At 38.2% G+C, this 17,244-nt stretch overlaps 1 protein-coding gene across 1 annotated transcript in view; it reads left to right on the forward strand.

The window, feature by feature from the left end:
- LOC105478459 (transmembrane 9 superfamily member 3) overlaps nucleotides 1-17,244 on the forward strand; it is a 72,282-nt gene that overhangs the window by 4,143 nt on the left and 50,895 nt on the right. Inside the window, exon 2 of the mRNA XM_011735796.3 lies at nucleotides 5,953-6,148. Coding sequence (XP_011734098.1) covers nucleotides 5,953-6,148 — 196 coding nt within the window. The remainder of the gene's footprint in view (nucleotides 1-5,952; nucleotides 6,149-17,244) is intronic.

Below are 17,244 nucleotides of genomic sequence, written 5' to 3' on the forward strand. Positions count from 1 at the left end.
CGGTGTTTCACTCTTGTTGCTCAGGCTGGAGTGCAATGGCATGATCTTGGCTCACTGCAACCTCTGCCTCCTGGGTTCAAGCAGTTCTCGTGTCTCAGCCTCCTGGGTAGCTGGGATTACAGGCATGTGCCACCGTGTCCAGCTAATTTTGTATTTTTTTAGTAGAGACAGGAGTTCCCCATCTTGGTCAGGCTGGTCTCGAACTCCTGACCTCAGGTGATCCGCCCTCCTTGGCCTCCCAAAGTGTTGGAATTACAGGCTTGAGCCACTGTGCCTGGCCCTATGGTGTATATATACATATTTTTTATGTGCTTATTTATCCAAAGTTCTTTTAATAGTCTCTGAAGAGTGTTGAAAAGGAAATGTGCTATTGATTTAATAGAGGCTGTATGTACATATCTAGAATATGTAAGAATGTGTTCCTTTTAATTTTTAAAAGTTGAATTATATATGCATTACAGACATGTTTTTTGAAATGAAAATTAACACTTTTGTGGAAGACAGCCTTTTAATAAGTGATTGAAGGGATATAGGCTTCTTTATAGAGTCAGTGAAAGGTGTGTTTATGCTTATTTGGTTTTCTGAAACTCAAAGCACTTGGAAGCATCTAGAGTTAGATTACTATGTCTCCTAAGATTCTGAAGGGCTGCATTAAAAACGATTTCAGATTGAGAATCATAGAATTTTAGAACTAAAAAGACTCGATAATTTAATCCAAAACTCTTCATTTTCCTAATGGCCTGTACAGGTTCAGAGACTTGCTCAAGGCCACAGAAACAATCAGAGCTTCCTGATCTCTAGTCTTGCCTTTTCTACCTGTCTTGTATGTATAATTCCATAGTTTTAATATGTAAAGATGTTAGCACCAAAAACCCAGTACTTAGGGGTGCAGGAATCTTAGAACATTTTATGGTTTGCACTGTAGCCTTGAATTTTTATGGGTTCTGTTTCCTTAACAAGATCACAAAGTCAGTTTTTTTTTTTTTTTGGTCTGTTACATACACAAGCACTGTGCTTGGCACAAGTGGTATTTGATCAGTGCTTGTTGAATGACTTGAATAATTAGGGAGCTACTAGTGACAAGGATGTGCAATGTGGAAGCACAATGAACAAACTCAGGCCATTATTCATTTAAGATGCATTGTCTGCTGTTTCGATTTGGGGGTCCTACCTAGGCTAAAATTCCCTATTTCTCTGTGGCCCAGTATACTGGTAATCTTGAGACTTCTAATGTTGGACAGACTGAATGCCTGCCAGAATCCTTTACTCAGCCTCTGCCTCATAAATACTTTGTATTATATCACTAAGTGAGTTCAGAAATGTTTTGTTTGATTTACTTTGGCAAATGGCAACCTTTTGTCTTTGTCTCTGTTGGGAGTATATGAATTCTTGAAACTTACTGAAAATTTGTAAAGAGTATAAGCTGTTTACTGTAAGTGCATTTGTGAGTTATCTAATGTAGATTGTTAAATACCAAAGTTCGTTGTCCTATTTTCAGCTCTACTCAATGATAGACTGAAAGTTTATTTAGGTACAAAGCTATTTTTGAGAGAGAGTAGTTCTCTCAAGAGGCTATTCAAAAAAATACATTTCTAATTTATTTGTATTAGAATTCCGATGTGTGTTTTAATAATTAAAAGGCTTTGAAATTATGATTTCTGGAACATTTATTTTGAAGTAAACACACATTTTTCTCCTTTGTATGAAAAGGAAGGATAGCATTTTGGTGCTTGTTCTGAACCCTCAGTCCTTTGCCCATCTATATAAATTGTGATTTCTTATTCAGATTTCACATGACTACATCAGCAATATTATCTTCTAAAGCGTTTCTCCTGAGAATAATTAATTCGTGACCTCTGTCAAGGAGGAAAACTTTGGTAACCCCCAACACATAAACAGTATTTAAATAAGAGGGGCCCAACATTGGTGACTTCTTGAGAATGAAGGTCATTCCTTTTGAGATTAGAGTGCAAATAATTTCTTAGAAGGTGGTTTTTTTTTTCCCCCCCAGGCAGATTAAAGGCTCATGTGGAAAAGTTACTCGGTATTCAGGACTGCCTTTAGTTGCTTTGTACACCTGCACTGCTTTCATATTTCCTTGATTTAGTTTTTTGCTCTTTAATGAATGAAGCTGACTAGGGATTAGCAAAAATACTGACCTTTTAAACTTGATGCTGATTAATTTGGACAAATTATTTAACATCTCTGTTCTTTAGTTTTGTTTTTGTTTTTAGTCTGTAAAATGGGGAAATAATAGGACCTATTTTATAGAATGTTGAGATGATTATTTAAATGTTCATGTAAAGACCTTAGAACTATACCTAGCTCATAGTATGTATTTATTGTTAGCTGGTGATGTTATTTTTACAAAAATGGTGAGATCATGTCATGTTAGGGTTTGGTGAATTAAGGCTTTACCTGAGGATTTGAAAAAGGAGGATTTGAGCAGTTCGGAAGGGTTAGTAGAATTTGGCTAAGTGGAGAAAAGGAGGGCATTCTAAATTTGGGGGAATGACGAAAGAAGATGAAGCAGAAAAGGGGAGGAAGGCAATATCATAAACCGTTTTGGCCAGCGTGGACGACTTAAGTGTAGCAGTGAGATTCTTCTGAGAGCTGGAAAGTAAGTAGGTGAAGAATGCCGGTAGCCTGAATTGGCCTTTTCTTACTTGGCCATTTCCCAGGGAAGCCTCAGATGGAAGGGATTATTATCCAGTTTAGGGATTCCCAGATTCACTGCTGTGCTTCTGTGACTCCACCCCCCACCTTCTTCTGGGCCTGGCACTCCCTTGCCACAGACTGTGGAGCTCAGGGGCTTTGTCAGAGCTTTAGGGAAAGGAAAGGTTTTTATTTGTTTTGTTTTCTCCTTCAGATGTTGTGTGAAGTCTTTTGGTATTTTTTAATTTCAAAATATTTTAAAACATTTTCTCTTGAGAAAGAACTCTTGATCTTGTCTTGGAAGCACTTATTCACAGGGACAATCAAGGGCTGCAATGAAAAGTAAACATTTTATGTTCATTGTATTAAACCACAGTCTGCATAATAAGGAGCAAAATAAAAGAAAAAAAGCATTATTTTTGCCTTGCTATTCACCCTGAACTCTCAATATGTGTATTTCTAATTACTATTTCAGTCCTTTTCCCAGAAAGAATCTTATACTGCAGAATGGTGTTAAGTTTTGTTACAGTGCTGGCATCACATCGTAACTCTACCATTCTGTTGAGGGTTCCTGAATGTTTAAAATGAGTGACTTCGGAATATTTGGCTTAACTTTGACTGAGATCCTTAAATTATTTTAGTCCTTATGTTTTAATTTGTATAAAATAAATGGATGCCCTATTTTTAAAGGTATTTATTTTCAAAGATTTTGTCTATTTTTAAAGGAAAAGTTTTGGAATTTATAGGAAAAGTATTTTTGTGCTTATTTTCACAAGTTACATTTATAACATTTCTGCAGACTCAGCAGGATTAATGGCAAGGTGCTCTTTAATAGGTCGTCTCATTCAGCATTCTGCTCTTAAATAGATGAATTATGTTACCTCCCCTTATTTTTCTGGAAAGGTAACTCTTACAGTCAGTGTACATATCATTTCACATCCTTCAAACTTCTTTTACCAAGTTGCCAATGAACTTTACATTTCAGTATTTCTTCAGTGTTTTCCCGTCATATTTATTAAATATCTATTTGCCTTGGTGGATAAGTTCTTTTTGTGAGACAGAGTCTCACTCTGTCACCCAGACTGGAGTGCAGTGGCACAATCTCAGCTCACTGCAACCTCCGCCTCCTGGGTTCAAGTGATTCTCCTGCCTCAGCCTCCCAAGTAGCTGGGATTACAGGCATGTGCCACTACACCCTGCTGATATTTGTGTGTTTATTAGAGACGGGGTTTTACCATGTTGGCCAGGCTGGTCTCAAACTCCTGACCTTAAGTGATCTGCTGGCCTCGGTGTCCCAAGGTGCTGGGATTACAGGTGTGAGTCACCACACCTGGCCATGAACAAGTTTTAATTCTAATATCAACTCTTGTTAGTTGGTAGTGGTTGGTTTAGAGCACTGTTTTGAGAACTCTGAGGCGGTATCTACATTCAGCAGAAAGGAGTTAACTTTTTGATTAGTGCTGTGTGGCCATGAGCATTGGATGGAAGAGTGGGGGCTTACATAAATTTGTCAGTCTTCCCAGACAAAAAGAATAGTAATGAATGCGGATATACAGATAACGTTAACATTTAGACCTTTGATTCATTACTTCCTACATGAAGATTATCTACAGTTTTTCTGAACTCCCTTGAAACAGCTTATGATTTTCCAAATTGTTATTCGTCCTGACCTTCTCTGCCAAAGTGAATTTAATCATTCCTTTATTGTTGCCCTTTAGTACCTTAATTATAATACTTATTTTTTCTTTGTTAATCATTTACTTGTCTGATTCCACTGTGGATTATGAACTTCTTAAGGAAACGACAGTATTTTATTTACTTTTATATTTTTAATACCTAATGCTGTGCTCGGTACCTGTCACATATGTATTCAAAAGGTGAGATCATTTGTTATTTCCTTAATGATCTGGCTGTTGTCTTATATGAACAGTGAGGCATTTATGTTTGAAAATAACATGACTAGCTCTAAGTCTTAGGGTGGTAGTCGTGTGAATCAAAAGAAAAAGGCAGATGTTTTGGATAAGAACATGTAAGTTAAATGTTTTTGGGTTCCCTGGAGTGCAGAGAGATTTGGGGTTTGAGTCTCCATGTCTGAGAGAATGGTAGTACCATTAGAAAAATGAAGCTGAGGAAAGTGGATTTGGGTAGATAAGTTTGGTTTTGGAGATGTTAGGTTTTGATTGAAAATGTTTGTTAACTAGTTTTAGATGGAGGACTGGAGATAAGAATTTCATAGTAGGCCAGTTGGATAGCTTCTTCTATTATATGCTCCATAGCAACCTACCTTATTGTTTAATGCCCGTCTTTCCCCCAGAAGGGCAGGGAACACATCTTGTTCAAAGCTGTATCCTCAGTTATAAACACAGTTGCTTCACATGCTAAGCACTTAGTAAATAATTGTTTAGTAAATTAATGTCTGCACTATTAGTTGATTTAAATGCATCCAGTGTTGTCTTTAATTTATATTGCTACTTAGAATTATTAGTTTTAAAATTACTATGGGAATTACTTTCTATAGAATCATTGGAACTTTAATCTTGTAGCGATCTTAGAAATCTTTGACAGGCCTTCCACTTGTACCTTGGAACTACCCAAAGTCATTATTGACCACACTTCAGATTTAGCTATGTGTAGTATTCACTGATACGTAGTTCCATAATTACTTATTCAAAGAAATATGCATATAGTGCATGTCTTTCAGGCTGCTAACAAGATAGAATATTGGCTTGAATGGACTTGTGGAGGTTCTGTAGTAGTAGTCTTCTTCCTTGTGTTTGGTCATTTCTGTCCTCTGTAGTACTTTGACCAGTGGCTGTGTGAAAGTCTCACAAGGAAATGAAATTTTATTTATGCTTGCTGGCAATGTTAGGTTTTGTTTTTTAATTTATTGATTAACATGAGGTTCTGGATAAACTATTGATTTTGTTTCCTCCTTCTTTGTCCATGTTAGCATGGTGAATCATGCTGGTTGCAGGTTTGCCATTATTTGATAGTATAAATGTAAATAATAGACGTACTCTCATGAGCTATTGGACTTAGTTTACACACTCTTTTCTATAAAACAAGTTTGGAAAAGATGTATCTTCCCGAGACTACCATCAGAGGATATAATTTTAAAATTCACAAAGTTTCATTTTTAAGATGTGGACATTCATCATCAGATTAAGCTTCCAGTATTTTATTTTATAGCTTCCTGAACAGAGATGATGCACTTTTGTTTAGCACTCATAACAAATATTCCCTTAATTTGAATTAGTTTTTTATTTTTTTTTAATTCGTTTGCTTTTCTTGTTTCAGTATCAAGATAAAGAGGAAGTTGTCTTATGGATGAATACTGTTGGGCCATACCATAATCGTCAAGAAACATATAAGTACTTTTCACTTCCATTCTGTGTGGGGTCAAAAAAAAGTATCAGCCATTACCATGAAACTCTGGGAGAAGCACTTCAAGGGGTTGAATTGGAATTTAGTGGTCTGGATATTAAATTTAAAGGTAAGTAAACCTTAATAGTCCTTACAATGCAATTCGGACTGTATAAGGGTTTCTTAATTTTGGCACTATTGATACTGGGGTTGGATAATTCTTTGTTGTATGGAGCTGTTATGTACATTGTAGGAAGTTTAGCAGAGTCCCTGGCCTTACCCCCCAGATGCCAGTAGCACCTTCCAGTTGTGAAAACCAAAAACGTCACCACACATTGCTAGTTGCCATCAGTTGAGAACCACTACTTTAGACTCTAATGTATGTTTTAATCTGTAAATGAAGTGTATTGCATTTAGGAAAGTATATTAGTAATTAACAAAGATTTCCTTTGAATATTTATAAGATAATAAAATAGATAATTGTTAATAAAATTGTATTTCCTTAACATATTTCCTTCTGAAAAGTGTTCTCTAGTAAATCCCCTATTGATTAGACACATGTGGCCTGGGAAGACCTTCATAGGTATTTAACAAACTAATTTCTGGAGGTCTGAGGCTTTAATGGGATGCGTGGATACTTAAAATTCTTGTGTAAAGTCTCAAATTCAAACTTGTACCATAGGCTTAGCATGTATTATTTATCAGCGTTGTATTAATTTATCCTGTTAATACCTATAGGATATTTAAATTTTAAGTCAAAGACTTGTTAAATTTGGGGAAAAAACTTCACCTTATCTAGTTATGCGGGTATCCATTTGTCAGGTCCTTTGAGTGTGTTTATACTTTTCATTTTTTTTCTGTGAAGTTTGTCAGAGAGTATATTTCCTGCAGAGGCATTTTTAGAATGGTGATCAGAAGCTTGAGTAATTTAATTTTTGCAGGATCTTTGATTAGGTGTCTTGGTTTTTGAATACATCATGGATCCTGTAAACAGGAGCTTTGGATTTTAGTTCCCCCCCCCTCCTTTTTTTTTGGTGCTGTATTCATTTTAGTAAAATTGTTTACTGCAGTTTTGACTTCATTGTCTCCGTGTGTAAGATGAGTAGTAACTGACTTCTGGTATTTTTAGTACTAAAGATGTTATTATTTTAGTACTTTGGGGAAAAGAATGACAATGAGATTTTAAAGATAACGTTACTTTAATTTCGATTTGTTAAATTTTATTCTTGTTTTTAAAATTGTTCAGTTATTGTTGAAAAGTATACTGTATATATTTACATTCTCCCCCTCCCCTAATCCCCTCTTTATAGTCTTTGGGGCTTAATTATAAAATTAAGTTGTAAATTTAAACCACAGTCGCATGGCCTGTAATTTTATGAATCACTGTAAACATACCTTTGAGGCTTGTGTTTTAATTTAATTAGATAATTTAAGTATTTAGTCACAAGTAACGAGAAAACTTAAACTAGAAAATGTGATCTTTGAGATTTCGTCTCTATGTAATCATCTGCTCTTTTTCCGTATTTGGTGTACATTTCTAGTTTATTAAAGAGGAACCAACAAGAGAGAATAGGCAGAACTCATGAATCCTCCTTTACTACTGTGTACAGATTTCATTAGTTTTTGAGATCCTCACCCATATTTACTAAAGAGTACTTACTCAGCAACTATTTTTTTTTTTTAAATACTTTAAGTTCTGAGGTACTTGTGCAGAATGTGTAGTTTTGTTACACAGGTATACACGTGCCATGGTGGTTTGCTGCACCCATCAACCCGTCACCTACATTAGGTATTTCTCCTAATGCTATCCCTCCCCTGCCCCCCAACCCCCTGACAGGGCCTGGTGTGTGATGTTCCACTCCCTGTGTCCATGTGTTCTCATTGTTCAGCTCCCATTTATGAGTGAGAACATGAGGTGTTTGGTTTTCTGTTCTTGTGTTAGTTTGCTGAGAATGATGGTTTCCAGCTTCATCCATGTCCCTGCAAAGGATATGAACTCAGCTTTTTTTATGGCTGCATAGTATTCCATGGTGTATATGTGCCACATTTTCTATCTGTTCTACATTTGGGTTGGTTCCAAGTCTTTACTATTGTGAATAGTGCTGCAGTAAACATGTGTGCATGTGTCTTTATAGTAGAATGATTTATAATTTTTTGGGTATATGCTCAGTAATGGGATTGCTGGGTCAAATGGTATTTCTAGGTCTGTATCCTTGAGGAATTGCCACAGTGTCTTCCACAATGGTTGAACTAATTTACACTCCCACCAGTAGTGTAAAAGCGTTCCTGTTTCTCCCATCCTCTCCAGCATCTGTTGTTCCTGACTTTTTAATGATCGCCATTCTAACTGGTATGAGGTGGTATCTTGTGGTTTTGATTCGCATTTCTCTAATGACCAGTGATGATGAGCTTTTTTTCGTATGTTCGTTGGCCACATAAATGTCTTCTTTTGAGAAGCGTCTGTTCATATCCTTTGCTCACTTTTTTTTTTTTTTTTTTTTTGAGACGGAGTCTCGCTCTGTCGCCCAGGCTGGAGTGCAGTGGCCGGATCTCAGCTCACTGCAAGCTCCGCCTCCCGGGTTCACGCCATTCTCCTGCCTCAGCCTCCCGAGTAGCTGGGACTACAGGCACCCGCCACCTCGTCCGGCTAGTTTTTTGTATTTTTTAGTAGAGACAGGGTTTCACCGTGTTAGCCAGGATGGTTTCGATCTCCTGACCTCGTGATCCACCCGTCTCGGCCTCCCAAAGTGCTGGGATTACAGGCTTGAGCCACCGCGCCCGGCCCTTTGCTCACTTTTTGATGGGGTTGATTTTTTTCTTGTAAATTTGTTTAAGTTCTTTTTAGATTCTGGATATTAGCCCTTGTTAGATGGGTAGATTGCAAAAATTTTCTCCCATTCTGTAGGTTGCCTGTTCGCTTTGATGATAGTTTCTTTTGCTGTGCAGAAGCTCTTTAGTTTAAGTAGATCCTATTTGTCTATTTTGAGTTTTGTTGCCATTGCTTTTGATGTTTTAGACATTAAGTCTGCCCATGCCTATGTCCTGAATGGTATTGCCTAGGTTGTCTGTTAGAATTTTTATGATTTTAGGTCTTACGTTTAAGTCTTTAATCCATCTTGAGTTAATTTTTTCATAAGGTGTAAGGAAGGGGTCCAGTTTCAGTTTTCTGCACATGGCTAGCCAGTTTTCCCAGCACTATTTATTAAGTAGGGAATCCTCTCCCCATTTCTTGTTTTTGTCAGGTTTGTCAAAGATCAGATGGTTGTAGATGTGTGGTGTTATTTCTGAGGCCTCTGTTCTTTTCCATTGGTCTATATATCTGTTTTGGTACCAGTACCTTATTTGGCAATCTTAAACCCCCTTTTATTAGTTCCTAGAGGCTGAGATGGAGGGATTATTTAAATAGAAGAAGATTGTTTTCATGGATAAAGAAGTGGGATTTATTTTCTTTTCAGACTAAGCTAAGCACCTTTAGATTAAAAAAAGAAGAGCTAGCCAAGTGTTATTCCCTGAGAGTTGGTGATTCCTAGGGGTCTTACCAAGTTTCCACGTCCAGCCTGGATATGCTGCTAAAGAAGCTGTTAAATTAAGTGCCCGGATGAAATAGTAAATGCTGATTAGATTTATCTTCTCCCTCTATTGTAGCTCTTTGCTTGCTATGTTCAAAGATAAAGTCAGTCATGCTTTGAAAAGTGTTGTAGGTTGTTACATAGCCACACATTTAAAAAATAGGATGCACCTTAGAGATTGTGTCATCCAATTCCCTCTCCCAGAAGCCCAGAGGTAAAAATGATTTATCCATGGTGTATCGTAGCATACTAGTAATAGAAACTGGAACATTATGCCTCTTGTGAACTATAGAAATATTTACCATATATTCTTAATCTTTCATCTCTTAAATATTTGACTTTTAAAGATTCTTCTGAAGGCATATTCAAATAAAACAAAATTTTGGGAATGTGAAACCAGAGAAAACTATATGTACACATACATACATGTTTATGCATACACACACATCTTTTTTTAACCTAGTGGATTGCGTCAGGCTCCATGGATTGGTATCGTTTTGTAAAATGAAGATTACTAAAGAGACTGTTTAAAGGAACTAATGTTAGTCTAATACAGGATGCGTCTCACTTAAGATTTTATATACAACTTTTTCTTGCTAATAATCTTGGCTGGGCGCAGTGGCTCAAGCCTGTAATCCCAGCACTTTGGGAGGCCGAGACGGGCGGATCACGAGGTCAGGAGATCGAGACCATCCTGGCTAACACGGTGAAACCCTGTCTCTACTAAAAAATACAAAAAACTAGCCAGGCGAGGTGGCGGGCGTCTGTAGTCCCAGCTACTTGGGAGGCTGAGGCAGGAGAATGGCGTGAACCCAGGAGGCGGAGCTTGCAGTGAGCTGAGATCCGGCCACTGCACTCCAGCCTGGGCGACAGAGCGAGACTCCGTCTCCAAAAAAAAAAAAAAAAAAAAAAAAAAATCTTATATTCTAGCACTAGACAAAAATGCTAAATTGAGACCATTTTAAGAAAATGCATTAAATATAGAAGGACTGACTTAGGTTAGGCCTCCTTGAACCTGGGTTGAATTCAGTACCCTCCAGTTTTAGAGGGTACCTCTTGGAATCTTGCCATCATAGTGTGGAAAGAAGATGTGCTTTAGGGTCAGAGAGACTTGATGCATCCAGCTCTGCCTCTGCTTACCTGTGTGGTCATGGGCAAATTATTCAACCTCTTTGGTCTCATATTGCTTATCTGTGAAGTGTGGGAAATAATACGTATTTGATAGAAGTGTCAGGTTTAAATGAGAATGCATATAGAGCATTTATCAAAGTTCCTGGTATACAGTTTATATTCAAAAAGTGGTAATTAGGAATACTAATAGCACATAGTATGGGTCTGTAACTCCAACTTGATTTTGTATTTGTGATTATGAAATGTTAGTTTATTGATTATAGACTTTGATTTATCCCCAAGCTGCTGCACTAGCCTATTATAATAGCATTCTTGTTCACCACTGCACCCTTAGCTATTAAGACATAGTATGCTTTTAATAAATTGTCTAGCACCCAGACGGATTGTGCCTACTTGTTGTTATGATTGGTTCATTATGAACATTAGATGATCTGGAATAGTAATTCTTAACCAGAAGAGATCACCACCCACCCGTCCTGCCCCTTCCCCCGTTTGAGAATTCCTGCAGTATAATGAAGGGTGTTAATTGTGGAAAAGTCAGTGACTTCTACAGGGCTCCTTCCTTCTGTTTATTTTATTGATCTTCTCTTGAACTTTTTTCTTCCTTGAATTTCCCAACTTAACAGAGGGCTGAAATTATTTTACAAGTATTTTTTCTTTAGAGTTAATTGGTAAGTTGAGAGTACTGCAGATATGAAGAGATGCCAAGGGCTGTTTAGAGCCTTATATATTTTTAGTTCAGTGATTCTCAATCTTGGTTGTTCTTATCTTCACTATGCAGTATTTCCCTCCAGATACCTGCCTGGGGAATATAGGCCTGATTGCCAAGGGGTGAGAAAAAGGGATTGGGGGGATGGCAGGTTTATTTATTCAGCCTGAAGATGTTTACTTTAGGTAATCCCTCATGCTGTTTTCAGTCCCTGGCTTCTGCTGTTCCTGCTGTCCCTGATTCTGGAACCCCTCTGGTTTAAGTTCTCTAGAGAAAGGTGCCACTGGTCTACTACAGGGATACGTTGAGGGTACAGTATGTGTCTAGCTGTATGAAGGGTAGAGGAGGGGACTTAGCTATCCAACCCGTCTGTGTACATATTTAATATTTTAATACAGTTCCCTTTGTGTTCAGTCCTACATCTGTCCCCCTAGCTTCTATAGTGCCTCCAAGTCCTGAGTGTCTCTTGGGTTCTGTGACACCAGTTCCCTCCCTTACAAGCATCACTTTCCTGTTATGTTTTCTCCTGCTTTATTAGTAGTTTGTCATCTTACAACTGTTTTCCATTTCCTAAAAATGTGTTAAAATCTTTTTCCCATGGCCAGGTGCGGTGGCTCACGCCTGTAATCCCAGCACTTTGGGAGACCAAGGCAGGTGGATCACTTGAGGTCAGGAGTTCGAGACCAACTTGGCCAACATGCTGAAACCCTGTCTCTACCAAAAAAATACAAAAATTAGCCGAGGGTGGGTGGCAGGCATCTGTAGTAATCCCAGCTACTCGGGAAGCTGAGGCAGGAGAATTGCTTGAATCCGGGAGGCAGAGGTTGCAGTGAGCCAAGATGGTACCACTGCACTCCAGCCTGTGCGACAAGAGCAAAACTCCATCTCAAAAAATATATATTTTGTATGTATATATATACACATTATATATATGTATTTTTTATATATATATATGTTTTTTTCCCCCCACTGTCTTCTCTTCTTTTCGTCTTTGTGGACTTAACATCCTTTTTATTCCTTCACTGACATTTTAATGTGTTTTAGGAGAGAGAAGAAACATACTTGTGGTTAAATCTGCCTTGTTTGTAAGTGGAAGTCTGGGAACTTGGTGCAATGTTTTTTCCTGTTGGTTTCAACCAAAGTGTTTTAGCCAGACCAAATAATTTGAATCTGAAATTTGTCAGTTCTTATTACTGATTTCTTATACCTTGTACTAACTGCAGATTTGATAAATATGGGCATCTCTGTTTTTTGTTTTTTAAAGGAATGTGTATGCATATATATTTCTCTGATTTTAACAGTGATGCAAGTTTAAATACACAATTTAGTGACTACAGGAAAATATAAACTGGCTATAATTACCATTAACATTTTGTTGTATTTTCGTCAGTCCTTCTGTGTTTCTGTTTATCCACATTGTTTTAAATATGTGAATGTTGAGTTCATTATATATATAATTTTTGTAAAGTTTATTTAACAAATCCTTATATAGTGCTTATTATGTGCCAGACAGTGTTTTAAGCACATTCTAATTCATTTAGTAAGTGATATATAGTTTTTGTTTGCTTTTGTTCTCTTGACATTTTATGAGCTTGTCCCCATATTGTTAATTACTCTTTTAAAAAATATGGCTACATAGTGTTGTGTAACTTGGATACTGTGATTTTTTTCCACCCATTTTCTTTCTTTCTTTCTTTTGTTTTTGAGAGTCTTGCTGTGTCACAAGGCTGGAGTGCAGTGCAGTGGTGCGATCTTGGCTCATTGCAACCTCTGACTCCCTGGTTCAAGCAATTCTCCTGCCTCAGCCTCCCGAGTAGCTGGGATTACAGGCTTGTGCCACCATGCCTGGCTAATTTTTGTGTTTTTAATAGAGACGGGGTTTCACCATGTTGGCCAGGATAGTCTCGATCTCCTGACCTCGTAATCCACCTGCCTCAGCCTCCCAAAGTGCTGGGATTACAGGTGTGAGCCACCGCGCCCAGCCTTTTCTCCCATTTTCTACTTGTATGATATTTTGATCCTTCCTTCCATCCTTCTTTGGTTTTCTTTCTCTGCTGTTGCATGTAAGTATTTCAGTACATCTCTGAATCTGTTATTAGGATGAATTCTTAGAAGTAGAATTACTGAATCAATGTGTATAAACATATTTAAGGCAGTTTTTGATACAGGTTGCGAAATTGTCATTTAGAAAAAATTACAGTGTTTATACTGCTAGTCAGGTTGGTCATTTAATCAATACTTTTTATATAGTTATTTAATTAACTGTGAATATATCAGTTTTTCCAGTTCTTGTTTTCCTCTAGTTCATTCAGCAGTTCTTGAGTATCTTATTGCATTCCAGCACTATGGTAGGCTCTGGGTATGCATAGTTCAACCAAGAGCTCTGGCTTCTGGGGTCTTCAGGCCCTCTGAAATTCTACCTTAATTTTGTGTGAATGTGCATTTTCAGGGGGTGGGCAAGGGAGAGATCACTTTCATTGGATTCTCAAAGGGGTGTGAGGCCCAAGGAAACTTAAGAACATTTTCTGTGAATATATTGGCACTTTCAATCCTTTTTGTTTTTTTTTGGAGACAGAGTCTCCCTGTTGCCCAGGTTGGAGTGCAGTGGTCCCATCACAGCTTACTGCAGCCGCAACCTCCCTGGGCTCAGCCTCCTGAGTATCTGGAACTATAGGCACATACCACCATGCCTGTCTAATTTTTCTGGTTTTTGTAAAGATGAGGTTTTGCCATGTTGCCCAGGCTGGTCTCGAACTCCTGGGCTCAAGGGATCAGTCTGCCTTGGGCCTCCCAAAATGCTGAGATTCCAGGTGTGAGCCACCGCGCTTGGCCTGATGCTTTTAATTCTTAACTCTGGGAAGGAGATAGCATAGATGCTATCTCTGTTAAGGGAACTGAGAGGTTCATGGAAGTTAAGTAACTTGCTTTTTATTCACATAGCTACTGGATACTAGAGCTCAGAATAAACCTCACCTTTCTGCTTATTTCTCTATAAATTTTTATATATTGATTTCTTTGATGAGAGACTTTGCCAAGTGCTGCTGAATTAGAGGTAGACTGTTTCTCGTTTTCCAAATGTAATATTTTTTTTTTTTTTTTTTTGAGACGGAGTCTCGCTCTGTCGCCCGGGCTGGAGTGCAGTGGCCGGATCTCAGCTCACTGCAAGCTCGGCCTCCCGGGTTTACGCCATTCTCCCGCCTCAGCCTCCCGAGTAGCTGGGACTACAGGCGCCTGCCACCTCGCCCGGCTAGTTTTTTTTGTATTTTTTAGTAGAGACGGGGTTTCACCGTGTTAGCCAGGATGGTCTCGATCTCCTGACCTCGTGATCCGCCCGTCTCGGCCTCCCAAAGTGCTGGGATTACAGGCTTGAGCCACCGCGCCCGGCCTTCCAAATGTAATATTATCAAAAGAGAAAGTAAACGAAGTATGGCATATTGTGTTCTTAGAGAACTCGTGAATAATTACCACTTTCTTTTCTCAGTGCTTTCACTGCCTATTCAATTATTAGCGTGGAGTTTTATTGGGAATTGATGGTAGATTATTGGTGCGTCGCGTCCAGAATCTACCTAACCTTGCTTTCTGTTTGAAAAATGAGGTTAACATTTGCCACTTTACTACTTTGGTTTTTTTCCCTCGTAAAAACTATTTACATTAGTAAAATCTTAATTGCATCTTTTTCAGAATTCATGGATGTATGTTTCATCTTCGAAAGATATAGCCTATTGTAATTTTAAAGCACTGATTTATGCTGGTAGATTTTTCAGATTGTTTTCCAGATATATAGAGTGCTGAATAATAATTTGGCATATTCATACACATTGCATTAGTTATCTTCAAATTGGCAACCTCCTGAGGGAAATGCTGTTTCAGTTGGGCAGCCAGACTCTTCCAGTTATTTGTGATGTTTGTATTTGTCCACCTGCCTGGAAGTAGAATTTCGTTAAAATGTGACCAACCAACACCCTTTTTATATAGCCTGTCATAATAATAGTTTTTCCCTTTTAACACGCTTTGTTTCTAGACTTTACATGAGTTAAAGATATTCTTCAAGACCTGTTTATCAATCCTTCTCAGAGACTCTGTTCAAAAATTTCGTTTGTTCATAAATTGGCATTTTCTCCTTCTGTACAAACATGCACACTATTCATACACAGATGCATGTATAGGTACATACCCTAATATGCCTAGTGATTTCCTTTGCCAAATAAATGGAAAATTATGCACTTAAAATTTTTGGTTTATTTGTTTAGTGCCTAGTCTGTGCAGGGTACTGAAGCAGGCATGGCTGGAGATAAAAAGGATATAATCAGTTATGGACAAAGCACTCAAGACCAATGGTGTTTTTGAGGAGCAAGATACTGGTATGAGGTAGAAAATGGTACAGGCCTACATACCATAAGGGAGGTATGGGAGTGGGTATGAGAAGTATGGGGAGTGAGGAATCAGGGACTCCTTTGTGGAGGAAAGGGTTGGGGGATGGGGAGGATTTTAGACTGGACATTTTAGGTAGAGTTAACAGCATGAGCAGAAAAGTTCAGAGGCCAAGAGAGCACAAGGTATGTGGGAATTGAGTTTGGCTTGAGCATAGAGGCAGATATATCAGTTGGGAAACAAAGAGTTGGACTAAAGTTCAGACTCTGAGGAATCTTTTAAAAGCTTTATACAGGTAGGCCAGGCACGGTGGCTCACGCCTGTAATCCCAGCACTTTGGGAGGCTGAGGCAGGCAGATCACCTAAGGTTAGGAGTTCAAGACCAACCTGCTAACATGGTGAAATCCCGTTTCTACTAAAAATACAAAAAATTAGCCGGTCCTGGTGGTATGTGCCTGTAATCCCAGCTATTCAGGAGGCTGAGGCGGGAGAATCACTTGAACCTGGGAGATGGAAGTTGCAGTGAGCCGAGATCACGCCATTGCACTCCAGCTTGGGCAACAAGAGCGAAACTCCGTCTCAAAAAAAAAAAAAGCTTTATACAGATAAATGCCATACTGTATATATTTCAGAGCTTCCTACTTAAATCTACCACATTGTTAATGACCATTATTAATTACTGTTTGTTTCTAACGGCAATAAATTCAATGACTTTGCAGAGGTAGCTGTGAGGTCCCCTACTGCCACGGTGGCCATTTGTTGTCCCTTAAGCCTGGACCTTCCTTTGGTTCTGAATATCCCTTCTGTAGCTGCAGTTGCCTGCTGCCTTTTGTTCATTATCACACTCCATGGAGATCCCATTTGGGGACCTCTTGCTGCCAGTTTTTCTAGTTCCTGCTATAGAAATCCTTTGAAGCAATCTCATTTTTTAACCCTCTGTTGCTTCACTGCTTAGCCTCAGGGTTTTTTATTTTTTTGCCATCAGGAAAATCCTAAATTCCTTGCTGCCTAGGAGGACTTGGGCAGAAAGAAAATCTATATGGGAGTCATTGTTGGAGACAAATTAATTTTCTTCCCATACTTTGAGGATGACATTTCCTTGACATTCTTCCATGGGACTTCAGTGTTTACTGCCATCTTTGGTGTTGTAGTTTTGGGGTACCCACTCTAGGTTGGTCTATAATGTGGGAAGCTATTATCTCTGTTAAGGGTTGGGGAGATATATTGCTAGGTATCTTGAGTTATAAATTAGGTTGCTATTTCTTTGAGCCACTAAATGATGTAGCTACAATTTATGTTTAAGAACTTTTGATCAATAAAAAGTTTAATAATGTTTCTTTAGAGAAATTGCATTGTATATTTCAAATAACCAATATTATAGTACAAATATAGTATAGAACTTAAAAACAAACTTGTGTTTTCTTTTTTGTTCTTGTTCAGAATGAT

This window comes from Macaca nemestrina, chromosome 9, assembly GCF_043159975.1.
Source record: "Macaca nemestrina isolate mMacNem1 chromosome 9, mMacNem.hap1, whole genome shotgun sequence".
NCBI lineage: Eukaryota > Metazoa > Chordata > Mammalia > Primates > Cercopithecidae > Macaca > Macaca nemestrina.